General features: G+C 37.4%; 2 protein-coding genes across 2 annotated transcripts; one reads left to right on the plus strand and one right to left on the minus strand.

Annotated features, from left to right (window-relative positions):
• Window positions 1-106: 106 nt before the first annotated feature.
• LOC145214494 (eukaryotic translation elongation factor 1 epsilon-1-like) lies at window positions 107-3,417 on the plus strand. Its single transcript, XM_080083039.1, has 5 exons — window positions 107-317; window positions 663-830; window positions 1,084-1,242; window positions 1,311-1,377; window positions 2,990-3,417. Exons 1-5 carry the CDS (start codon window positions 243-245, stop codon window positions 3,037-3,039), a joined length of 519 nt encoding a protein of 172 aa, XP_079939165.1. The 5' UTR covers window positions 107-242; the 3' UTR covers window positions 3,040-3,417.
• A 2,458-nt stretch (window positions 3,418-5,875) lies between these two features.
• On the minus strand, window positions 5,876-16,204 carry LOC145238063 (calmodulin). Its single transcript, XM_080101143.1, has 12 exons — window positions 16,126-16,204; window positions 15,563-15,596; window positions 15,266-15,381; window positions 14,108-14,242; window positions 13,592-13,727; window positions 13,186-13,211; window positions 7,472-7,492; window positions 7,239-7,269; window positions 7,053-7,168; window positions 6,852-6,986; window positions 6,423-6,558; window positions 5,876-6,305 (listed from the first exon to the last, which is right to left on the minus strand). The coding sequence occupies exons 1-12, from the start codon at window positions 16,126-16,128 to the stop codon at window positions 6,277-6,279; spliced, it is 918 nt and encodes a 305-aa protein (XP_079957269.1). The 5' UTR covers window positions 16,129-16,204; the 3' UTR covers window positions 5,876-6,276.
• Between the last annotated feature and the right edge of the window lie 1,826 nt (window positions 16,205-18,030).

Genomic DNA, 18,030 nt, shown 5'->3' on the forward strand with positions numbered 1-18,030 from the left:
AGTCGATCACATCATAACAAAAAAGACTAATTTGAAAAGTTTACATGAAATTCACAGGCTTCTCTAAAAATATACGATTTTTGTGTTGCTCTATAGAGTAGGGGAATTCCCAGGGTATAAGCATATGGCGTAAGGCCGTAAGCAGTTAACATCACCATTCACCAACCATAAAGCTGGTAAAAATTGACAGGGACTCTGTGGAAACATTTTATTTTTGTATAATAATTCTGCCAAAATAGGTCATGAATTCTCTTTTAAATGATGAACTTAAAAGCATTACAAAATATTTATCAAGCACCCGCAAAATAACAAATCAGGTTTGTAAAATTCGTTCTTCCTTTCTGGTTTGACCCCAAGTCTAAATATGGCAGTCTGCATAAAAAATCTGTCTACTATTTTCTGTGTCTGTGAACGTTTTCTTTATTTGTCTTTTTATTTCCAATTTTTTATAGTTTCAAACAATGGTAATTCACTGCCGCTGGCAAATACTTTGCTATTGCCGCTGGCAATACAGATTTTAATTTGCCACAAATGTTAAACTTTAATCAGAGTGTTTTGGGTGATAATAGTTTATTCGTGTTAAAAATATGCAGTGTTTTGTTTAATATTTTATAAATTTTGGCTTCGAGATTTCTACAATTAAAATATTCAATATTTTTTAGAATGTTGAAAATGAAATTGATTCTTCCTACTTTGCAACATCTGTCTCAAACATCTGCAGCAAAAATGTTCAACTTATTGGAAACAATCCATCCAGTCGAGCTGCAATATGGGAATGGCTTGTGCTCAGAGTTAAAGCAGGCAATGATGGGATTGAAAAATTTGCAAAAGTAAGATATCAATATTGCAGGCTCTAGCAATACAATCACAATTTCATAGTTATAGCTATAATAGCTAATCAGTTTTGCTTAGAATGCATCGTGTCATACAAAAGTTGATTTTACTGTGTTTGTGTGCTTTTAAAATATAAACCCTTTTTTCAGTTTAACCTTTACCTCACTGTGAATGTTCATAAGTTTGTGTAATGTTTACTGCCTTACAGACATTTGTGCTTTAAACTTGTTCATATTTTTTGTACTGCAGCAATTGAACCAGCACCTTCAAAGCTGTGTGTATATTGTTGGTCATCATCTCACACTGGCAGATATTGTTGCTTTTTATGCTCTTAGGCCATTTCTTTGTGATTTAACTCAGTTTGAGAAGCAAAAATTGTACACAAATGTTTGCCGGTGGATTGAAAATGTAAGTTACCATAAAAAACATGTAGTTAACAATCTAACAACAAATCTAATATTTGGTATATTATATAGGTTCAGCAACATGAAGGAATAATAGATAGTCAGACCAAATGCACAATGTTGCATAATCACGTTTACAGTTAGTAGATATTGTTTTTTTGTTTTCGTATCTTTAATCAACAAGACAGACTATTGGACAAATCGTACGTATATGCTTTAAATGACTGATTTAAGGCAATCTGTGCTGTGGGAATGCCTGATGCAATCATGTCAACTACACCAAAAAGGATTGAAACTATTACAGAAATAAGACCAATGTAACACTGAAATATTTGTTCATGAGGTGTACAAAGTGTGTTCCAGCGATAAAGCGTGGGTGGCAAAAATAGAAATGCAGCTGCAGCAAAACCATTGTCAATAAGTATCTGGTAGGTGGCGCTGTTGGGACAATGTCACTAAATGCGTTTAGACCTGACGGCGATCAAGTCTGTCATAAACAGGTATTAATTCACCTTTCCAGTTATTATCTTAAAATTTGCAATGGCCTTTGTCAAGAAACAACAGAAAAATTATCAGACAAGCTATGTTCGTTATTTATCTTTTTAAAAATAAGCTTTCCGAATTTGCAATGCATTTTTGCAAACAGAGATTCAGAGAATTTTTATAACATCTTTCGTTTATTTGGTGATATATTCGCATTTCTGTGCCACATAAATTTCGTTAAATGTTTTCAACGCTTCGATCCACATGTGCTTTTCGTATCACTTACCCAAAGGACTAAGAATTTTGTAAGGAGTCTGTTGATTTCCCCAATGGCCATCGATTGATTGATTTGGTTCGTAACGAAACTTCATGAGAACGTAGATTGTATTGCAGGGTTAAACAGGTTTTCCAATACTTTTGGTAAAGAAGGCGTACTAATTTATAAGAAGCCTTAATCCTAAATGGCAGGGATCACTTAGTGACGTCACTGCCATAAATTAAAACTAATTTTTTCGTTTGCATTCTAGTCTGTACTGGGGTGTGTGAAAATGGCCTTGTTAAAACCCAGATGTGGTTATGTATTTGTTTTTTCTAAAGTATGGCGCACTGGCGATAATGCGTTTAGGGCGCGAACTGAATTTAAGACAAAATGTTATGCAGGTAAAAACAAACTTGGGAAAATGCGCAAGTAAAATTAAAAATTGTTTTTGACATGAAACCTTAAAGTTTAAGGTTAAACCATCAAGCCAAAACATTTCAGTAAAATCAACTGTTGAACTATATTATGAGTTTCTTTGAACTGCAATAAAATTTGCAAGGTTTCCTCCGTAGAAAGGATACTCCTGGATAGGGTTACCATATCTGCGTGAGCGAAATTCGGGACGGTTTTAATAAATATCTTTGGCGACACCAAAGTTGCTTTACAGTGCATTATATGGCATGTTGTCATACGTTACCCACTCAAACTGTGACATTTTTCATGGAATATTTTTACTATCATAGAGATAAATTTTTGTTTCTAAATAAGTTGCAAAACATAAAGTTTTACAAGATCCAGTACTTTTGACGGAATATTGTTAGCTTTTAAGGCGCATTGTTTCGCATGAATGCACGCGGTAGGGTGCATTGTGCATCAAAATCAGCACATACAACAGTTGTAACATAAATCTCCCTCATAAAAAGATTTGTGAAAACTACTGTAGGTTAGGCTATTGACGCTAAAATTCCGGACAATAAGAGTGTTATCAAACATTTATTTCCTGGCACAGATTTTACACCCAAATCCTGGACATGCCGGGAAATTCTGGACGTCTGGTAACCCTAACTCCTGGACGTCTGGTAACAGCAGGTTATTAGGGTGCAGCTGCGTGGAAAATAACAATGGTCACTTTTTGCGAAGTCTTATTATCGAGGAAGTGGTGGGGTCTCAGCGAGATACGTTTGCTCCATTTTTAATGACTGTCCCTTTGTGTTAGCGCACGCAAACGCACATCGCAGGTCGCTAAATAGAAAAATAAATAATTCATGCTGCGCGACGGTGTTGTTTCTGTTTTATGGTTCATGAATAATGCATAGACGGCTGCAACCTTCCTCACATTTGAACTCGGTATTGTGACCAACGATCGTTTTGTTTTGCTGAATTGGTCGTTTGAGTGATGTTGTCCTGACTTGCTAATAAAGGTAATCTATGATTGGATGTCCCTCGCACGTTACCAATAATATGCACAACTGTAAAAACACAAAATAGTTTCCCTACATTGGCATATAGCCAGGGAAAAATACATTGCACATTTATCTGGATATCGTAAGTCGATACTTTAGATACGCTTGATACCCTGTTTTCGGGCACTACTTGGGAAATGTCAAACTTTTTATTCTTTTGCGGCATGTAGGCTATGTGAATCAGCACCGCCCGAACATGTTATTTTGATTTTTTAAACCTAAAACCTTGAGTTTTTGGACAAATACAACAATAAAACTGAAAATTATATTGCCAAGCCCATATTCCACTGGTGTTTATTGCTACAATTGAGTTTTGAGTTGCAGCCTAACCTAGGGTTATACCATATCTGAGTATGCCAAATTCCGGACGTCCCATTTTTGACAAAATAACATTACTGTCACAGAGATAAATAGCGCAGTTATGTTTCTTAATAAGTTACAATACAAAGATTTCACAGGATCAGGTCCTCTTAACCAGAGTATTGCTAGCTTTTAATACGCAAAAAATTACCGATTATAGTCTTAAAATTCATGCTGATAACTTGTTTTGTATATGCATGTGGCATATTGCATCAAAAACAGCGCAGATAATAGCTAAAACGCAAACCTTTGAGTCACATAAGGTAATAATTGTAAAAACTGCTGCAAGTTAGGCTACAAAAGACACTAAAATTTCCGAAAAATAACCGTAGCCTAGCCGGGCTTTCTTGACCGTATGTGTAAATTTTATTTTACGCACGAGGGTGCGTGCGCACAGTACGAGTAACTTGTATTGATTTATTGCGTACAGCCCCACATTTCAGTAGATCTTTATAGCCTACATGTATGTCTGTCTATTTGGTAAATTAAACTTTTAGACCTAATTAGGAATTGTAGTGGTTTTTTTTGCTGGTTTCTGATTTACTGGTGTATTGCGATCAAACAGCAAACCGCTGTTGATTGATTATATGTCACTGCTGGACGGAGTGGCCCATATTCTACAATATTGTTTGTGGCCACTTAGTAAATTTGTTCCAAAACCCACTGCCAAATTCAAACTTTCCCATGACCGTAAGCTTAAAAGACGAGGGTATTAGTGCGTAATCCCAATGGACGTAGATTATTGGGAATTGAATCCCCAAACGGCGCAATCTAATCCACCAAAGTAACCAGCTTGCCGACACATAAATTGGGTCAACGGAGAATGAATTCGTAAATTTAACAGCCACATCCTCCATGTGGACATTTGTCGATTTGATCAAGGCGCATCTGTTAGAACAATAAGTGCTTTACTTAATTATGCGTGCCCAATTAATAAAAAGGTTAGAAATGATACACAGAAATTGTTATTTAGTATAATGGTGGTGAAATTTAGCGAAACAAATATTAAACGAAATTGGAAAATAACATATATTTGTGCCGTGACCAAATAATTAGCCTACACCCGAGCGCAGGACATGACTTAATCAGTTAAGAAACAGCTCATACACAAAGCTTGTTACAAAGGTGTCGATGGATGTTCGACTTTTATTAGTTCCGCAGATTTCACCACATTTCCCATGCCTGTTTAAAAGTAACGCTGTTGTAGTTCTAGTTATTGTTATTCTCACTCTTGGAAGTCATAGCTTTCTGCTATTGTTATGTGTATGCGTCATGTGGTGTGTTGTGGTTTTACGCTAATTGTTTCCATCTTCAAGCTTTGCCAAACATATTACTTCGAGCAAGATATGCATTCTTACAGTGATAAGTTTTAATGCTGTAATAGTACAAAGAGGTGTACTAACCCTAATGGTGTACAAACTCTCAAGTCTTTAATTTGGTCCATGTCGCGATGCAAACAGCGACACTTATTTAAGATAATACGCAACACAAATCTAGTTCAGTTTAGTTAAGTCTGGTGTTAAGTTAAGTCTAACGGTTAAGTTCTGTTCTGGTTAAGTCTGGTTCTGGTTTTTAGTGTCCTTGGTACTATGTATATATAGTAAACCAAGTGACGATGACAGATGTAAAAGGTGCTAATTTGTGACAACTGTAAAGATGTAAAAGGCGAAACAGATGGAAAGGTGACAAATTGAAATTTAGGTCGAGTACTAACAAAGTGATTGTGACGAAACAATACAATGATATTAAATGATTAATGTATGATATTAAGTATTAAATGTCCGAAAGAAAGTCCGATACAGAGGCAGGTCGCTATTTACCACATTTTTTTCTTCAAGTAGGATGGTAAGAAGTTATAATAACCTTCCACTTCACAATTGGAGAAAAGGTTTGCAAATTTGAAAATGTATTCTTTTTTAATGACCCTTGTTTGGTGATTAACCAATGCGTCCAAATCCTATCACTGCAAAATTCACCTAATACTTTCAACAAAAGCGCAGTTTTCTGACAACAATCGACGTTACAGGACACAAAAGCTAATCCATTCTGCATTTTGAAAACCAGGCACAATGTAAGAACATCTTTTTTTATTTCAACGAATTATAGGAAAACGTTGCAATAAACCTTAAAACAGTGTAGTAGAAGGATAAAAATACATTAGACCAAAATATTCGTGAGATGATGAATATATAAACACCAGTAAACCGCTTTAATAAATTGCTTTTAATAGCACCAAACAAATAAATTTAGACAACATTTTAATTAATAAGTACCCACTAGATTGTATTTGCTGGATTGGAGTAACACACAAGCATAAGAACCATTTCTGGGATTTTATTTGCCATAGTGGCAAGACAAAAAAGGTAGCAATTGCTTGAATATTATATGTTTGGAATGAGAGATTTTGGAAAGTGCTTGCAATGCTTCCAAGTGTACATGTGAATCACAATGTGGAATGGAAACAGGAATCCAATCACTTTGAAATCATCATGTTGACAAATTCTAAAAAGCAAAAACTAATTTAAAATCATGAAGACTCTACTAATACAAGGCACAAAAGATGTTGACTGGTCAAATAAATGGCCAAGTTACTTAGGTTTTAAATTACATAAAACAAACCTTCATAATTAACTTGTCCATCTCCATCAACATCAGCTTCTCTGATCATTTCATCAACTTCTTCATCGGTCAGTTTTTCTCCAAGGTTTGTCATCACATGACGAAGTTCAGCAGCCGAGATAAAACCGTTGCCATCCTGTAAAATTACAATAGTGTATTTACTGGAGAGACAAATTTGTCAGCTTTCATTCTCTAGTTGCCAAGTGATGCCCAGCAACAATGAGTGCTTTTGAGGTGGGCATTGCGTTAACAAAAGCTTTCTAATATTGACATAACCAGTAAAGTGTTTGTGAAAGATGTTTGCTATAGGGCTTGGTCAATTTTTAATCACAACGGCGCTTGATAAAGCTTAATAGCTGAACTAGCTCATTACTACTTGGAAATATCATTTTGTATCAACACAATATTGATTTGTGAACTTGCACAAACCTTGTCAAACACCCTAAAGGCTTCACGAATTTCTTCTTCACTGTCTGTGTCCTTCATTTTTCTTGCCATCATGGTTAGAAATTCAGGAAAATCAATAGTTCCATTTCCATCGGCATCTACTTCATTGATCATGTCCTAGAAAAAAATGTTCTTTGTAGTACAAAAAACACAATTGTGTATTTTTATCAATGAATAAATTACCTGAAGTTCTGCTTCTGTAGGATTTTGTCCCAAGGACCTCATAACTGTTCCCAGTTCCTTTGTGGTAATGGTGCCATCACCATCTTTGTCAAAAAGGGAAAATGCTTCCTTGAATTCTAAAAATAAAATTTCCACCTGTTAATAAAATGACTAATCACACCAATGTATATTTTACATTCCACTTACCAGCAATTTGTTCTTCGGTAAGTTGATCCGCCTGTTAAACAAGTAAAAAATTGTAACTGCTTAAAGTTTAATTTTGTGACAAGGAAATGTAAAACGATTATACAGCATTGGATATTTCCTGTACTGCTTTAAAGGTTAAATCAAGCCTTGAATTACATGTAATAGATGTAAACCAATAATAAAATGGTTAGGGTCCCATCATAATTATATATCCTTAATAATTTTCAACTTACCATGGTTATTTGTTGTTCACAAGGGTATTTTCACCGAAAACAGATGTGTATCACTAGCTGTAAACCAAAGACAATAGAAAATTTTAAAAGACTACAACATAAAATACTTTGCTGTGCATTTTTTCTTAGGACGAAACTCAGCGTTAACTGCATGGCGCAATGCTAAATTTGCAAACATTTTGATCTAAAACGAATACTTTACTGCGAACTCTGTTATTTCATACAGCTACTAGAAAACTCTTAAGACTTAAAGATCGTTAACCGCCGAGCTCTAGTATTTCGCTATCAGAGTATTTGAATTCAAAAACTCCCTTCGCAAACAGCCAGCAAATTCGATTTATAAAACGTACCGCGCGGCCGAGAAAAAAAGGAAACAGGAGCGAAGGGGTGGACTCGAAAAACAACCGGCGAACCATTGAAGCGGAACAGTGCGCTGATTGGCTGGTCCCTACCTGCAATGCGGGAAATGATTATGACGTAACAGCAGGCCTTATACACTGGGGGCTTTAGCTTTTGTGCCAAATGAATAATTCATGTTGGATAAATTAGTTTGGAAGCCGAATCAAACCACCAGGTCAGTAAAATAGGTCAGATTATTTTCTTCAGTTAAAATTTACCAGATTGCTCAGCAAAGCCTTTTTATTCTGCTTTGAAGCATTTTTTGTCATTATAACCTTGCTGCAGTGGTGGAATTCAGCCGGTTCGCACCAGTTCTATAGAAACGTCTCACGAAATTTTATGAGATCAGCGAACCGGTTAGCATTACTGGTTACTGTCAATGGACTTTTTGTAACAAAACCCGCTGAAAAAATATGACTTTTGTGATAGAACTGACAAAAAATTTAAATCCCACCAATGCCTTGCTGCCCAAACTACTCTGGCGATAGTTGACATAGTACCAAGTCTATTGGTATGCTGACAACCATCGATTTCTCTGTTACAGTGTTGGCTTGGACCCGCCTTGCCTGACATTATACATCTGCCGCCATTGCTACACGAAAATGATTGACAACTGATAGCATTTTCTGATAATGCTGCTTTGCATTAACCAGGCATGTTAAATGTAGTAATGTATTTATTCCGGAATGGTTCTTCTTGTGTTCACACGGAAGATTGAAATTGTGCTCTAAAACATGTTTCGGAAAAATTCTGGAAAATTTTACCGTAGAGCTTATTGGACCTTGACTTCACTGGCTGGTAGTTCTTGATTATACCACAGAATAATTAGCATTCTCCACGTCCCTGAAACAATGGTTCTAAACTCGTTTGAGGCCACCGACCACCAGTTCAAGTAGTAAGGATAAAATAAGCTAACAAGTGACTAGAGGCATATTGAATTTATTCCAAACATAATTTCGAGAAGATATGTTCTGAATATTCAATGAGTTATATCATCTATTTCCAGTTTTTCACCAATGGACGTCCTGTAGAGCGTAGACAACCGAAAAAGTGATCATGGTTCATCAGTTGTGACCACTACCATAAAACATTAACAAAGGCAAGGGAGGCTGCGGAAGCGAGTAATCGTATTTCCTTCCAAGAAGCCATTTGAATCAAAGTTGTAAGTGGAGGCCTATGGTTCGGGCGTAGGTTTCTCAAAAAACGGGCTTGATTCGGGCCTGACTTTACACTGTGTGTCAGTATTTTTTTAAATAAATTTAACTGGCTAAGTGGCCAGTTGCTGGACCTGCCCTAATGTTAAACGCCTTGTTCAAGACCAATTGTGTTTGTTGCCTTGGTCTTTCCTGAGGCCTCAATGTATAGGCCCTGTCAATCAGACTTTCGGGCTCAAAAACGATTCGGGTTCGGGCTCCTATTCCAGGCCTGTTTACAACTCTGATTTGAGTGGCTCACCAAACCATCAAGTATATTTCTGTATATTTCCTGACTGGTAATTTATTAATTAAAATCGTTTTGCCACCTATCCACTTACCCATTTGACAAAGCACGTATAATACATGAAATGTGGTCTCTACAGAATCTTTTTAAAATCGTGTTTTAGTGGTTCTTTATGGGCTAGTGCTTAGCTTTTATGTGGCCTATGTTACGTCGAGTTTTTCCAGTTGCCACGCCGTCGGATTGTATGAATTTTTACATGGTGCAATAGTACAAAAAATTATCAGGTTTTATGCTCGCCACCCAATCAATATCCATTCCTGATCCACCACTATAGGCTATGGGCCCCTTAATTAGGCTACCTTAGGTACTTTGATCCTCGAAAGCACGTAGTCCGGCTCTAGGGTCCTAGACTATTTGGTCAGTATTTTTCGTGACCAACAAATGTGTAGCTAATATCTTATATTTGGCCATATTGCTGGCTCTGCACGTCTGGTGATCAATACATCAATACTTTCGCAGTCGTAAGCCGTTATGGAATCTCCTTAAGTCAAAATCTCTCTCCTTAAAATCTCCTTAATTGACGTTATTGTAGGCTAGTGTATAGGGCTAGGCCAGGGGTTCCCAAACTTTTTTGGTCTGTGGCCCAAATGTCTATTAAAAGCGCTTCGTGGCCCATCATGTGCTGTAAATTTGGGCACCAACAAAAAAATAACTCAAAAACAGGCGAAATTATCCAGCAATTTATTTTTAATGAGATACATGCTCCTGAAATTTGGCTACAAGATTCAGAATTCTTTGCAAAAATTACATTTTTCAAAACAAAGCGCATAACATCTACAGTATTACAAAACAGTAGAATCTATTCAAATGGCTCTGTGGCCCATTGAAAATGTCTTGGTGGCCCACAGTTTGGGAACCACTGGGCTAGGCTATTTCAAGTTGCTATAGATAAAAATGCGAAACGCACTATCACTTATTAGGCTACATTTTTGTCAAATTTAATGATTTGTATCAATGCATTTAACATTTTAACGCGTACAATCATTTCATAGTTATCATAAAAGTCAACTTTCGTAGAGCAGGCCTAGGGAAATTCCGACCCATTTGTTTTTTTCCAGCAACAACTACTTTTCCGATACATTACTTTGGCATTTTCAAGAGCATTTGTTTACCGCACTAAATGTTTGTTGATTACCAAAACCTGCCCTTTCCTGTGAACACCATGTTAATATCCAACCGAATTGCCCTTTCCAAGAAAAATGCTCTATGGGCCAAATTTATCTAGGCCAATAGCTGACGATAAATTTCAACATGAGAAAACTTTCACTGAGGTACCCATCCAGATGATCCAGCCGATGACATCTTTTAATTTACTCATGTTGCATGTAATGTATCACATCAGTGGCAAAACTTGGGACTGCTTATCTTTATTTCGCCAGTTGCTTGAACGCAAAGTTTTAAAATGCGCAGATATGTAGCGACGTCTAGCGGGTAAAGGAATAGCCTATTGTAACCGGGAGAGTCCGTTTAAGGTCGGGCAATCATATTTCAGGAGTCCTTGTCGCACTTAAAAGAAAATTTTTTAGGTTTCTAATTTTCCAAGGGTCTTAGTTTGTGAGAACGACGGAGCATTTGCTAGGGTATCTTTCTACCATATAGGCATAAGGTCAGGCTTTAACAAATGGTATCTTATTTAAAGGTACGTATGGGAACATATTTATAAAAGAGCACAGGTACTGTAAACAATGCTTCTCTTTCTCTCTCTTGAGACGATTTTAGCACTGTAGCGTATCCAGTTTGCCCTGTTTCCTTAAACCAGTGGCTCGAATACAGATGGCGTACCGCCTGACGACTTTTTCTATCGCAGCGTAGGCTACTACTTTAAACCTTGTTTGAATGAGTAGACCAAGAGCCTATTTTTCTTAGCAATTTGAAAGGAATGTCCGAAGCACGAGTTTCGTCCCAAACCGGGACCGATCAGTTGGTTCAGATGAGTTACAATTTTTTGGATCTGACAGGTTCAGAACCACTGCGTTAAACTATTTTAAATGGCTTATTTTTGCGTACCATAAAGCGATTATATATACATAACACTGGTATAGGATCACAAAACTTTGCCCAGAAAAAAATCCAAAGTTTAGTTTTGCCAATGTCACTGTTTTTGCGCGCTGTGCGCATGCATATTTGCAAACATGTCCGGTTTTCAAACAGGGATCTGCAAGCGATTTTATGGTAGCCGCCAAATCAATAAAGGCTTTTTACAATCACATTTCATGCCAGATCTTGCGTTTTTCTACGTGTAGCCTACATGTAAACCAGCGGTTCCCAAACTGGGGTCCGCGGTCCTTTAGGTTAGGGGTCCGTGAGGCAATTTTGGGGGGACCGCGAAGCGGTTGAAGTAATTCTATAATCTTATTTGGCGTCAGTTTGTGCCACTAAATAAGTTTAAATCAAAGTAGAATTGAGAATCGTCTGTCTCCATTGCTAAACAATGGCCTTTATTGAATGACAACTATCAAAAATGCAATTGTTCGCGCACAATCGTAATGTTTTTGTCCTGTTTGTGATGTTACATGCTGTCTTTGGATGATTGTTATGCGCAATTTTGCATAACTAGCTAAAATCCTGCAATCAACTTTCGTTATTATGAAATACACATTTAAGCTTAAGGACCGCGAGCCCTCGAAATAATGGCAAAGGGACCGTTTTGAAAAAAAATATGAAAAAGTTTGGGAACCACTGATGTAAACTTATGTAGGATGTGCAAGACCTTTCTGTGGCGATTAGCAAAGTTATTTTCTTCTATCACATGGTTACAAACCGAGGCGACTGTTTATTATGCTATCCTTTTTGAATTTGATTTAGTTTGGTATTGTCTATGGTAGAATTTACTGCCATACATTTTTTACACCCCAAGGTTGCAAGTGTTTGTTGCGGAATACCTTCGCAAGGAGTTAATTTGCATTTTAACTTAGGCTTTCGTTTTGTTTGTCTTGGCAAGTGTATTAAGTTCAACAATTTGATTACCCGGTTGGACATGCATTTTATGGGCTTAGTAATGCTATTTGTTTGCAATACTAAATACTAGAAGAGGCGTTTTGTGTGTTTACGGTTTGCTTTTACTGAAAGTGTTGTAGAAAAGTACCAGGGATCGTATTGAATAAACTTTGAAAACCACTGGTGTAGCCTAACTGTTCGACGGCAAAGAAAGTAGAATTATTACACAAACGTGACAGAACGTGGAAACCCAATAGGCTATAGAGCTGCCAGTTCGGATATAGGTCTACAACACATTACGAACCCTGTTGAAAGATTGTATTGCAAATTTACAATTGTGAAATTGACATGTTTCAATAAGTATAATTGTACAGGCAGATTACATAGCAAATTACTGTTGGAATCACAAGACGTTTTGGTCTCATCTGAAACTTAGCGCATTTTTAGGACAACAAGCGGGAAATTTGAACGGTAAAACCTATCCGAGTGCACATATGCAATTAGACAAACAGGGTACTTCGCTTAATTTCAAAACAAAATGCGTTTTTCTAAAAACAACACACAGTACGATGGGGCTTCTTTTAAAACCGCCCAGTGCCATTTTTGGTTGCTGATTAAAAATACAGATATTCTAAAAGCAAATGTTACAATCAAATTGGAACGTTTACTTTGTGCATATGGGTATGGCGCCACTCAACAATGACGCAACACAGGCAATGTGTGAGAGTGCAAACGAAGAATTATTATGCACCGGAAGTCCGTTGTGTTTTAAAAGGAATATTATCAATCAGATCGCAATGAAAAGATGTAGCAAAAACGGAATGTGAGCAGGTTGGGATGTTTCTTCAGATTGTAACGTGGTTGGCGGCATAAATTTAGGAGGTTGACATCATTTTAACGAATTCTGCAAAAGAAAACGTTAAAACACCAGTTAATTAGGAATGTAGGCTATTACCATATAGTTGGACTACACAATCACATTTAGTTATTTTGAATGAAGTTAGTTATAGGCCACTGTAGTCTCAAAATTACCAAGCTTATATATTTAGGCCTATAATAAAAACGAAAATATATTCGGCGCTAAACCTGATTATCTTGCAAAAACTAAAATTTGGCCCGAAATGTCATAAAAAAATGCCGAAGTCAGGCAAATTAAGCCTGTTTTATTAAAACTTAGGCCCGATACGAATAACATCTCTGAGTCGGGAAACATAGTAGCGAACATTACCATAACACTTGTTTGTGAACAGATTCACGCATCATTTATAACAAAATTGGACATACCTTCGTAATTAACTTGACCATCTCCATCAACATCAGCTTCTCTGATCATTTCATCAACTTCTTCATCGGTCAGTTTTTCTCCAAGGTTTGTCATCACGTGACGAAGTTCAGCAGCCGAGATAAAACCGTTGCCATCCTGTATAGAAAAGATTCATTAGATAATTAGGCCTATACTAACCAAGAAAAACACTTCAAATCCTAAACCGTAGGCATAGGCCTAATATGTGATCAAGTAAACAGAATAAATCCCGTCGACTTCGCAAATGATTAGGTTTACAAAAATAAGTGTTGTAGTCATTCGTGACATTCGACTACTACGTGTCGATTTTCTGTCGATGCCAATGAAGCCCATGAGCTGATGCAATTTGAGACAGGCAAATTATTTTAGAGATTCAAAAACAAATGATATATATTTCGAAAATTAACTGCACTGGTATCGATGGATGGAGTATAGACATTTAAATGGGCCTATATAAGTTATGTGCCGTGCATTATATCAAGAAAACTAAGCACAACCTTGTCGAAAACGCGGAAGGCCTCGCGAATTTCCTCCTCGGAATCTGTGTCCTTCATTTTCTTTGCCATCATTGTAAGAAACTCTGGGAAGTCGATAGTGCCGTTACCGTCAGCGTCGACTTCATTGATCATGTCCTGCACAAGTATAGCGAGTCAGATTAAGTGGACATGTTTGTGTTTTGTGTGCATGACAAAAAGTGTTGGATAGCATAGATCTTAACGTCCGTTAAGTTGTTGAATTTTTTTACGACCTTTTATTCGATTACAATAGTTTATTTCGGACACACGCATTTTTTTAATTTTTAATATTTTTTTTTTTCAGCCTTCTGTGATAGTTGAACGTTCTTTGATAGATCCAGTGAAAACAAAAGTGCAAAAAAGAGGAACTGAACAGTTAACTCAAAGGAGTTTTAACGTGAAAACTTACATTAGCCTACACAAAGTTTGCACAATATCGATAGGTGGCGCAAAGAGCACAATAGTTAAAATTAGCAGTTACTCAAGGATGGGTTATAAACTAAGTTTTCAAGTTAGGTTAAGAGTTATTTTTATAATGAACCTAATAGTTTAACTGTCAACATTTTCACAGAATTTTGCTTCTAAACATTTGGCAATGCTCTTTGCGCCACCTATGGGTATATAGCAATCTATTTGTGATGTCAGCTCTCAAGTTTGCGTCATTAGCATATTATCGGCTTGTTTTCCAGGACAGCAGAGGACACATTTCAAAATGTTTGCGATTCTGTTTTTAAAACTAAAAGGCCACATCAAAATTGAGTGCACTTTTTCCGACGAATGTTAAGCGCCTAGCGCTGTTTTAAAATGTTAATTATTTAAGATTATTTCACAATACATGATTTTGCCAACGTAGGATAGCCTAATGTGTTTTATGCCAGTATTAGCAATTGTTGATTTGCCGTCTTATTAAATTTTATCGCATACACAAGGTTATTTCACCAACAAAAAAGTCGTCATGGTTACTAGTTAATGCCTACGTACCACTAATCCCCAAGTCCAACCAACTGGCAATTTAGAAAAGAGGCACAAAGATGGGGGAGGGAAAGCTTTTGCGGGTAACAAAAACTTTTGACAAACGAAATGAATTATTCAATGGAAAGCTTCGGCATTTTAGTTAGGATGTTTTTGAGACCAGCCTACCTGCAACTCGGCTTCTGTTGGATTTTGTCCCAAAGATCTCATGACGGTGCCCAACTCCTTGGTGGTGATGGTGCCATCGCCGTCCTTGTCGAAGAGCGAGAACGCCTCCTTGAATTCTGAACGAGAAACAGTCGATTTGAAACTTTGTAGCCTTCAGCAACTTCATTAATCATTGACAAGAAAAAAGGGCTGGCGTTGAAAAAGTAATGAGCTCAACTGACGATTATGCAAACGATAACGACACAAAGTGAGAGTGGTTTTGTCATTTGTGAGGCTTTGAAAGTTTAAAACACTTACCAGCAATTTGTTCTTCAGTAAGATGATCAGTTGCCTGCAAAAAACAATATACTTGTTACACATTTTCTAACTCAACTTTAAACACAAGGGCATAAAACTAATCATTTACTCGTATAGTTGCTTCTACAACGCTGAACACCCACAGTGTTTATTGCATTGTTCACTACGAAGCATTGATCAATCATTGCATTGTGACGAAGTAATCGAAAACGTGACCTTCAATCAATATAGCATAACCCAGCACACACAATCATGAACTAAACAGATTAAAACTTACAGCAAAACAATGCCTGAGACTGTTGACGGGTGTTGTATGTTGTTTAAATAACGTTAGCTATATTTGGCCCAAACCACTTCCTTCGGTTGTTTTCGGCGCTGCACGAGGCAACCAACCAAAGTACGCGTGACGGATTTTCAAAAGCTTTATATTCGGGTATTTATTCTATTGCCATAAGCAGATGAAGTAGGTAACTGTTTTGTAATGACAACAAAACAAACACACACAACTTAAGTAGTTTATAAAATGTAAGTTACAGTCACACTAACTACACAAATGAACTTACCATGCTGTTAATTTATGGATACTTTGGTGATTAACGAAAATCAGTAAATACCTACACTGTATCTGTAAAGGAAAACAAAATAAATCGTTTATAAGGTACAAACAAGCAAAATCATTATTCCGCCACCGCTGACAAAGCTAGCTTGAAACCTCCCTGCGTGATATGATTCTACATGCATCCCTAACATCTGCTGTATATATGCTGCAGCGTGCAATTTAGTGTTTAGATTACCCGGCTTTAGAACACATTTCCCGTGACGTCAGAGTGTTTGATATAGATCCCGCTTGCAGGCCTGTACAATGTGGCCAGTGGTCCAACTGACTAAAAACGGCCGTAGGCGTTCGTACAGTTCAATGGATGTGAACAGATTTTAGAGTTCGTCTGGCGAAAAACGAGGCTTACTTTCACACTTATTTGTATGAACGTCAAAGGAAATGCTTGACATATTACGGCAGACCAGTTGAACTCGTAGATGCTGCTGCATTTTATCACAACCAACAAACGTTAGGACTTAAATAACGAACGAATTGTGAATGTCATGTGTGGTATTTTTACCAACACACTTAATATGTACACTTGTAAAAAACACGAATTCTCTAGCTTCATTTTGTTAGCATCTAAATACCCTTTATTTGCTTAGAATACAGTTTTGTGCGACAAATACAGCGGTACAGACATTAATCGACCTGCCATCCCATTTGCAAAAATGTAAACTGTTTTCACCAGACTGGCATCTGAACATTTGTATGTTAAGCTTGAGAAAACACGACCTAACCAAACACAAATCGCTATTGGTAACCAAGACAAATATCTCGCACGCCTGAGTTTGAAACGCTTCAGTCAAACCCACTTCAACTCTAACGTCTCAGTTCCACCTGGTGCTTGACGTAACTCAGTAACTCCAACTGGCTTGCTTTGGTCCGTTACCTTGCTTCGACAAGGCCGACACCTGAAACGTTTTTACATCTGCCTGTGTCTGTCGCACGTACCCTGAATCCCTTTCTCTTTCAGTTGTGCAATCATTAGGGCAGACGGAAAAGCTCATTTGAAATCAATTTTCTCCATCAATTCCAACATACCGGGCGATTTTTGACGGTGTAGGAAACAATCCGCACATCAAACTTGTGTAATCTTTCGTTTGAAACAAACAGTTGAAAACATAATGCAACATTTGGCGCTTTTTTCTTCACGCCACCAAACTAGCATAATTAGGGTTGGACCCGACTGGGTTTGTCATGGATGACTTCATATAGCACATTTAATATTTCCAATCCAACTGCAGAAATGTCGGCCCTTTGCGCATTCAGCTGTAATCCCTCCGAAACATAAACAAACAAGTCAGCGCCGGTAGCACGACATTAATTTTTCGACACTCGCTCTCATACAGGCCCAGTAGTAAAATCAATGCCTTGCGACAGAACGCAGCGCTGTCATTGGCTGGCTTTTGCCCGCATTGCGTAGTGCCGGGCGGGCTAGGCGGGAAGGAAAGAGCGAAGCGTCGCGCACTATTTTTCAGCCAGGCAGCTATTCATTGTTGCTATGGTTGGGGGCTTTTGTGTGGACCGTGCCTTGTAGCACATGAGCCTGTTATTGACTAATTTACACTGGCGTTACCCTGTCGACGTTAAAGCTACGCACAAGCTATAACACAGATTAAAAGTGTACGAAAAGAATAAAGGGCTTTAAACACCGCTCTGAAATTCCAAGCTCACATTAATGATGTATTTAGAATTGAAAACGAACAGCTTGTTATTCCATTCACAAACATACTGATTTAGAAGGACAACACTTATATATCGTACAATTTACCACAATATGTCGTTTCTCACGTCGCCTCAGGCCCATTCACCTGATAAACCCTTTTAACCTGTGGATATGGCTGTACACCTGGCAACGAGCCATTCA

This window comes from Phallusia mammillata, chromosome 1 (genome assembly GCF_965637545.1).
Source record: "Phallusia mammillata chromosome 1, kaPhaMamm4.hap1.1, whole genome shotgun sequence".
In the NCBI taxonomy this organism is placed as follows: Eukaryota; Metazoa; Chordata; class Ascidiacea; order Phlebobranchia; family Ascidiidae; genus Phallusia; species Phallusia mammillata.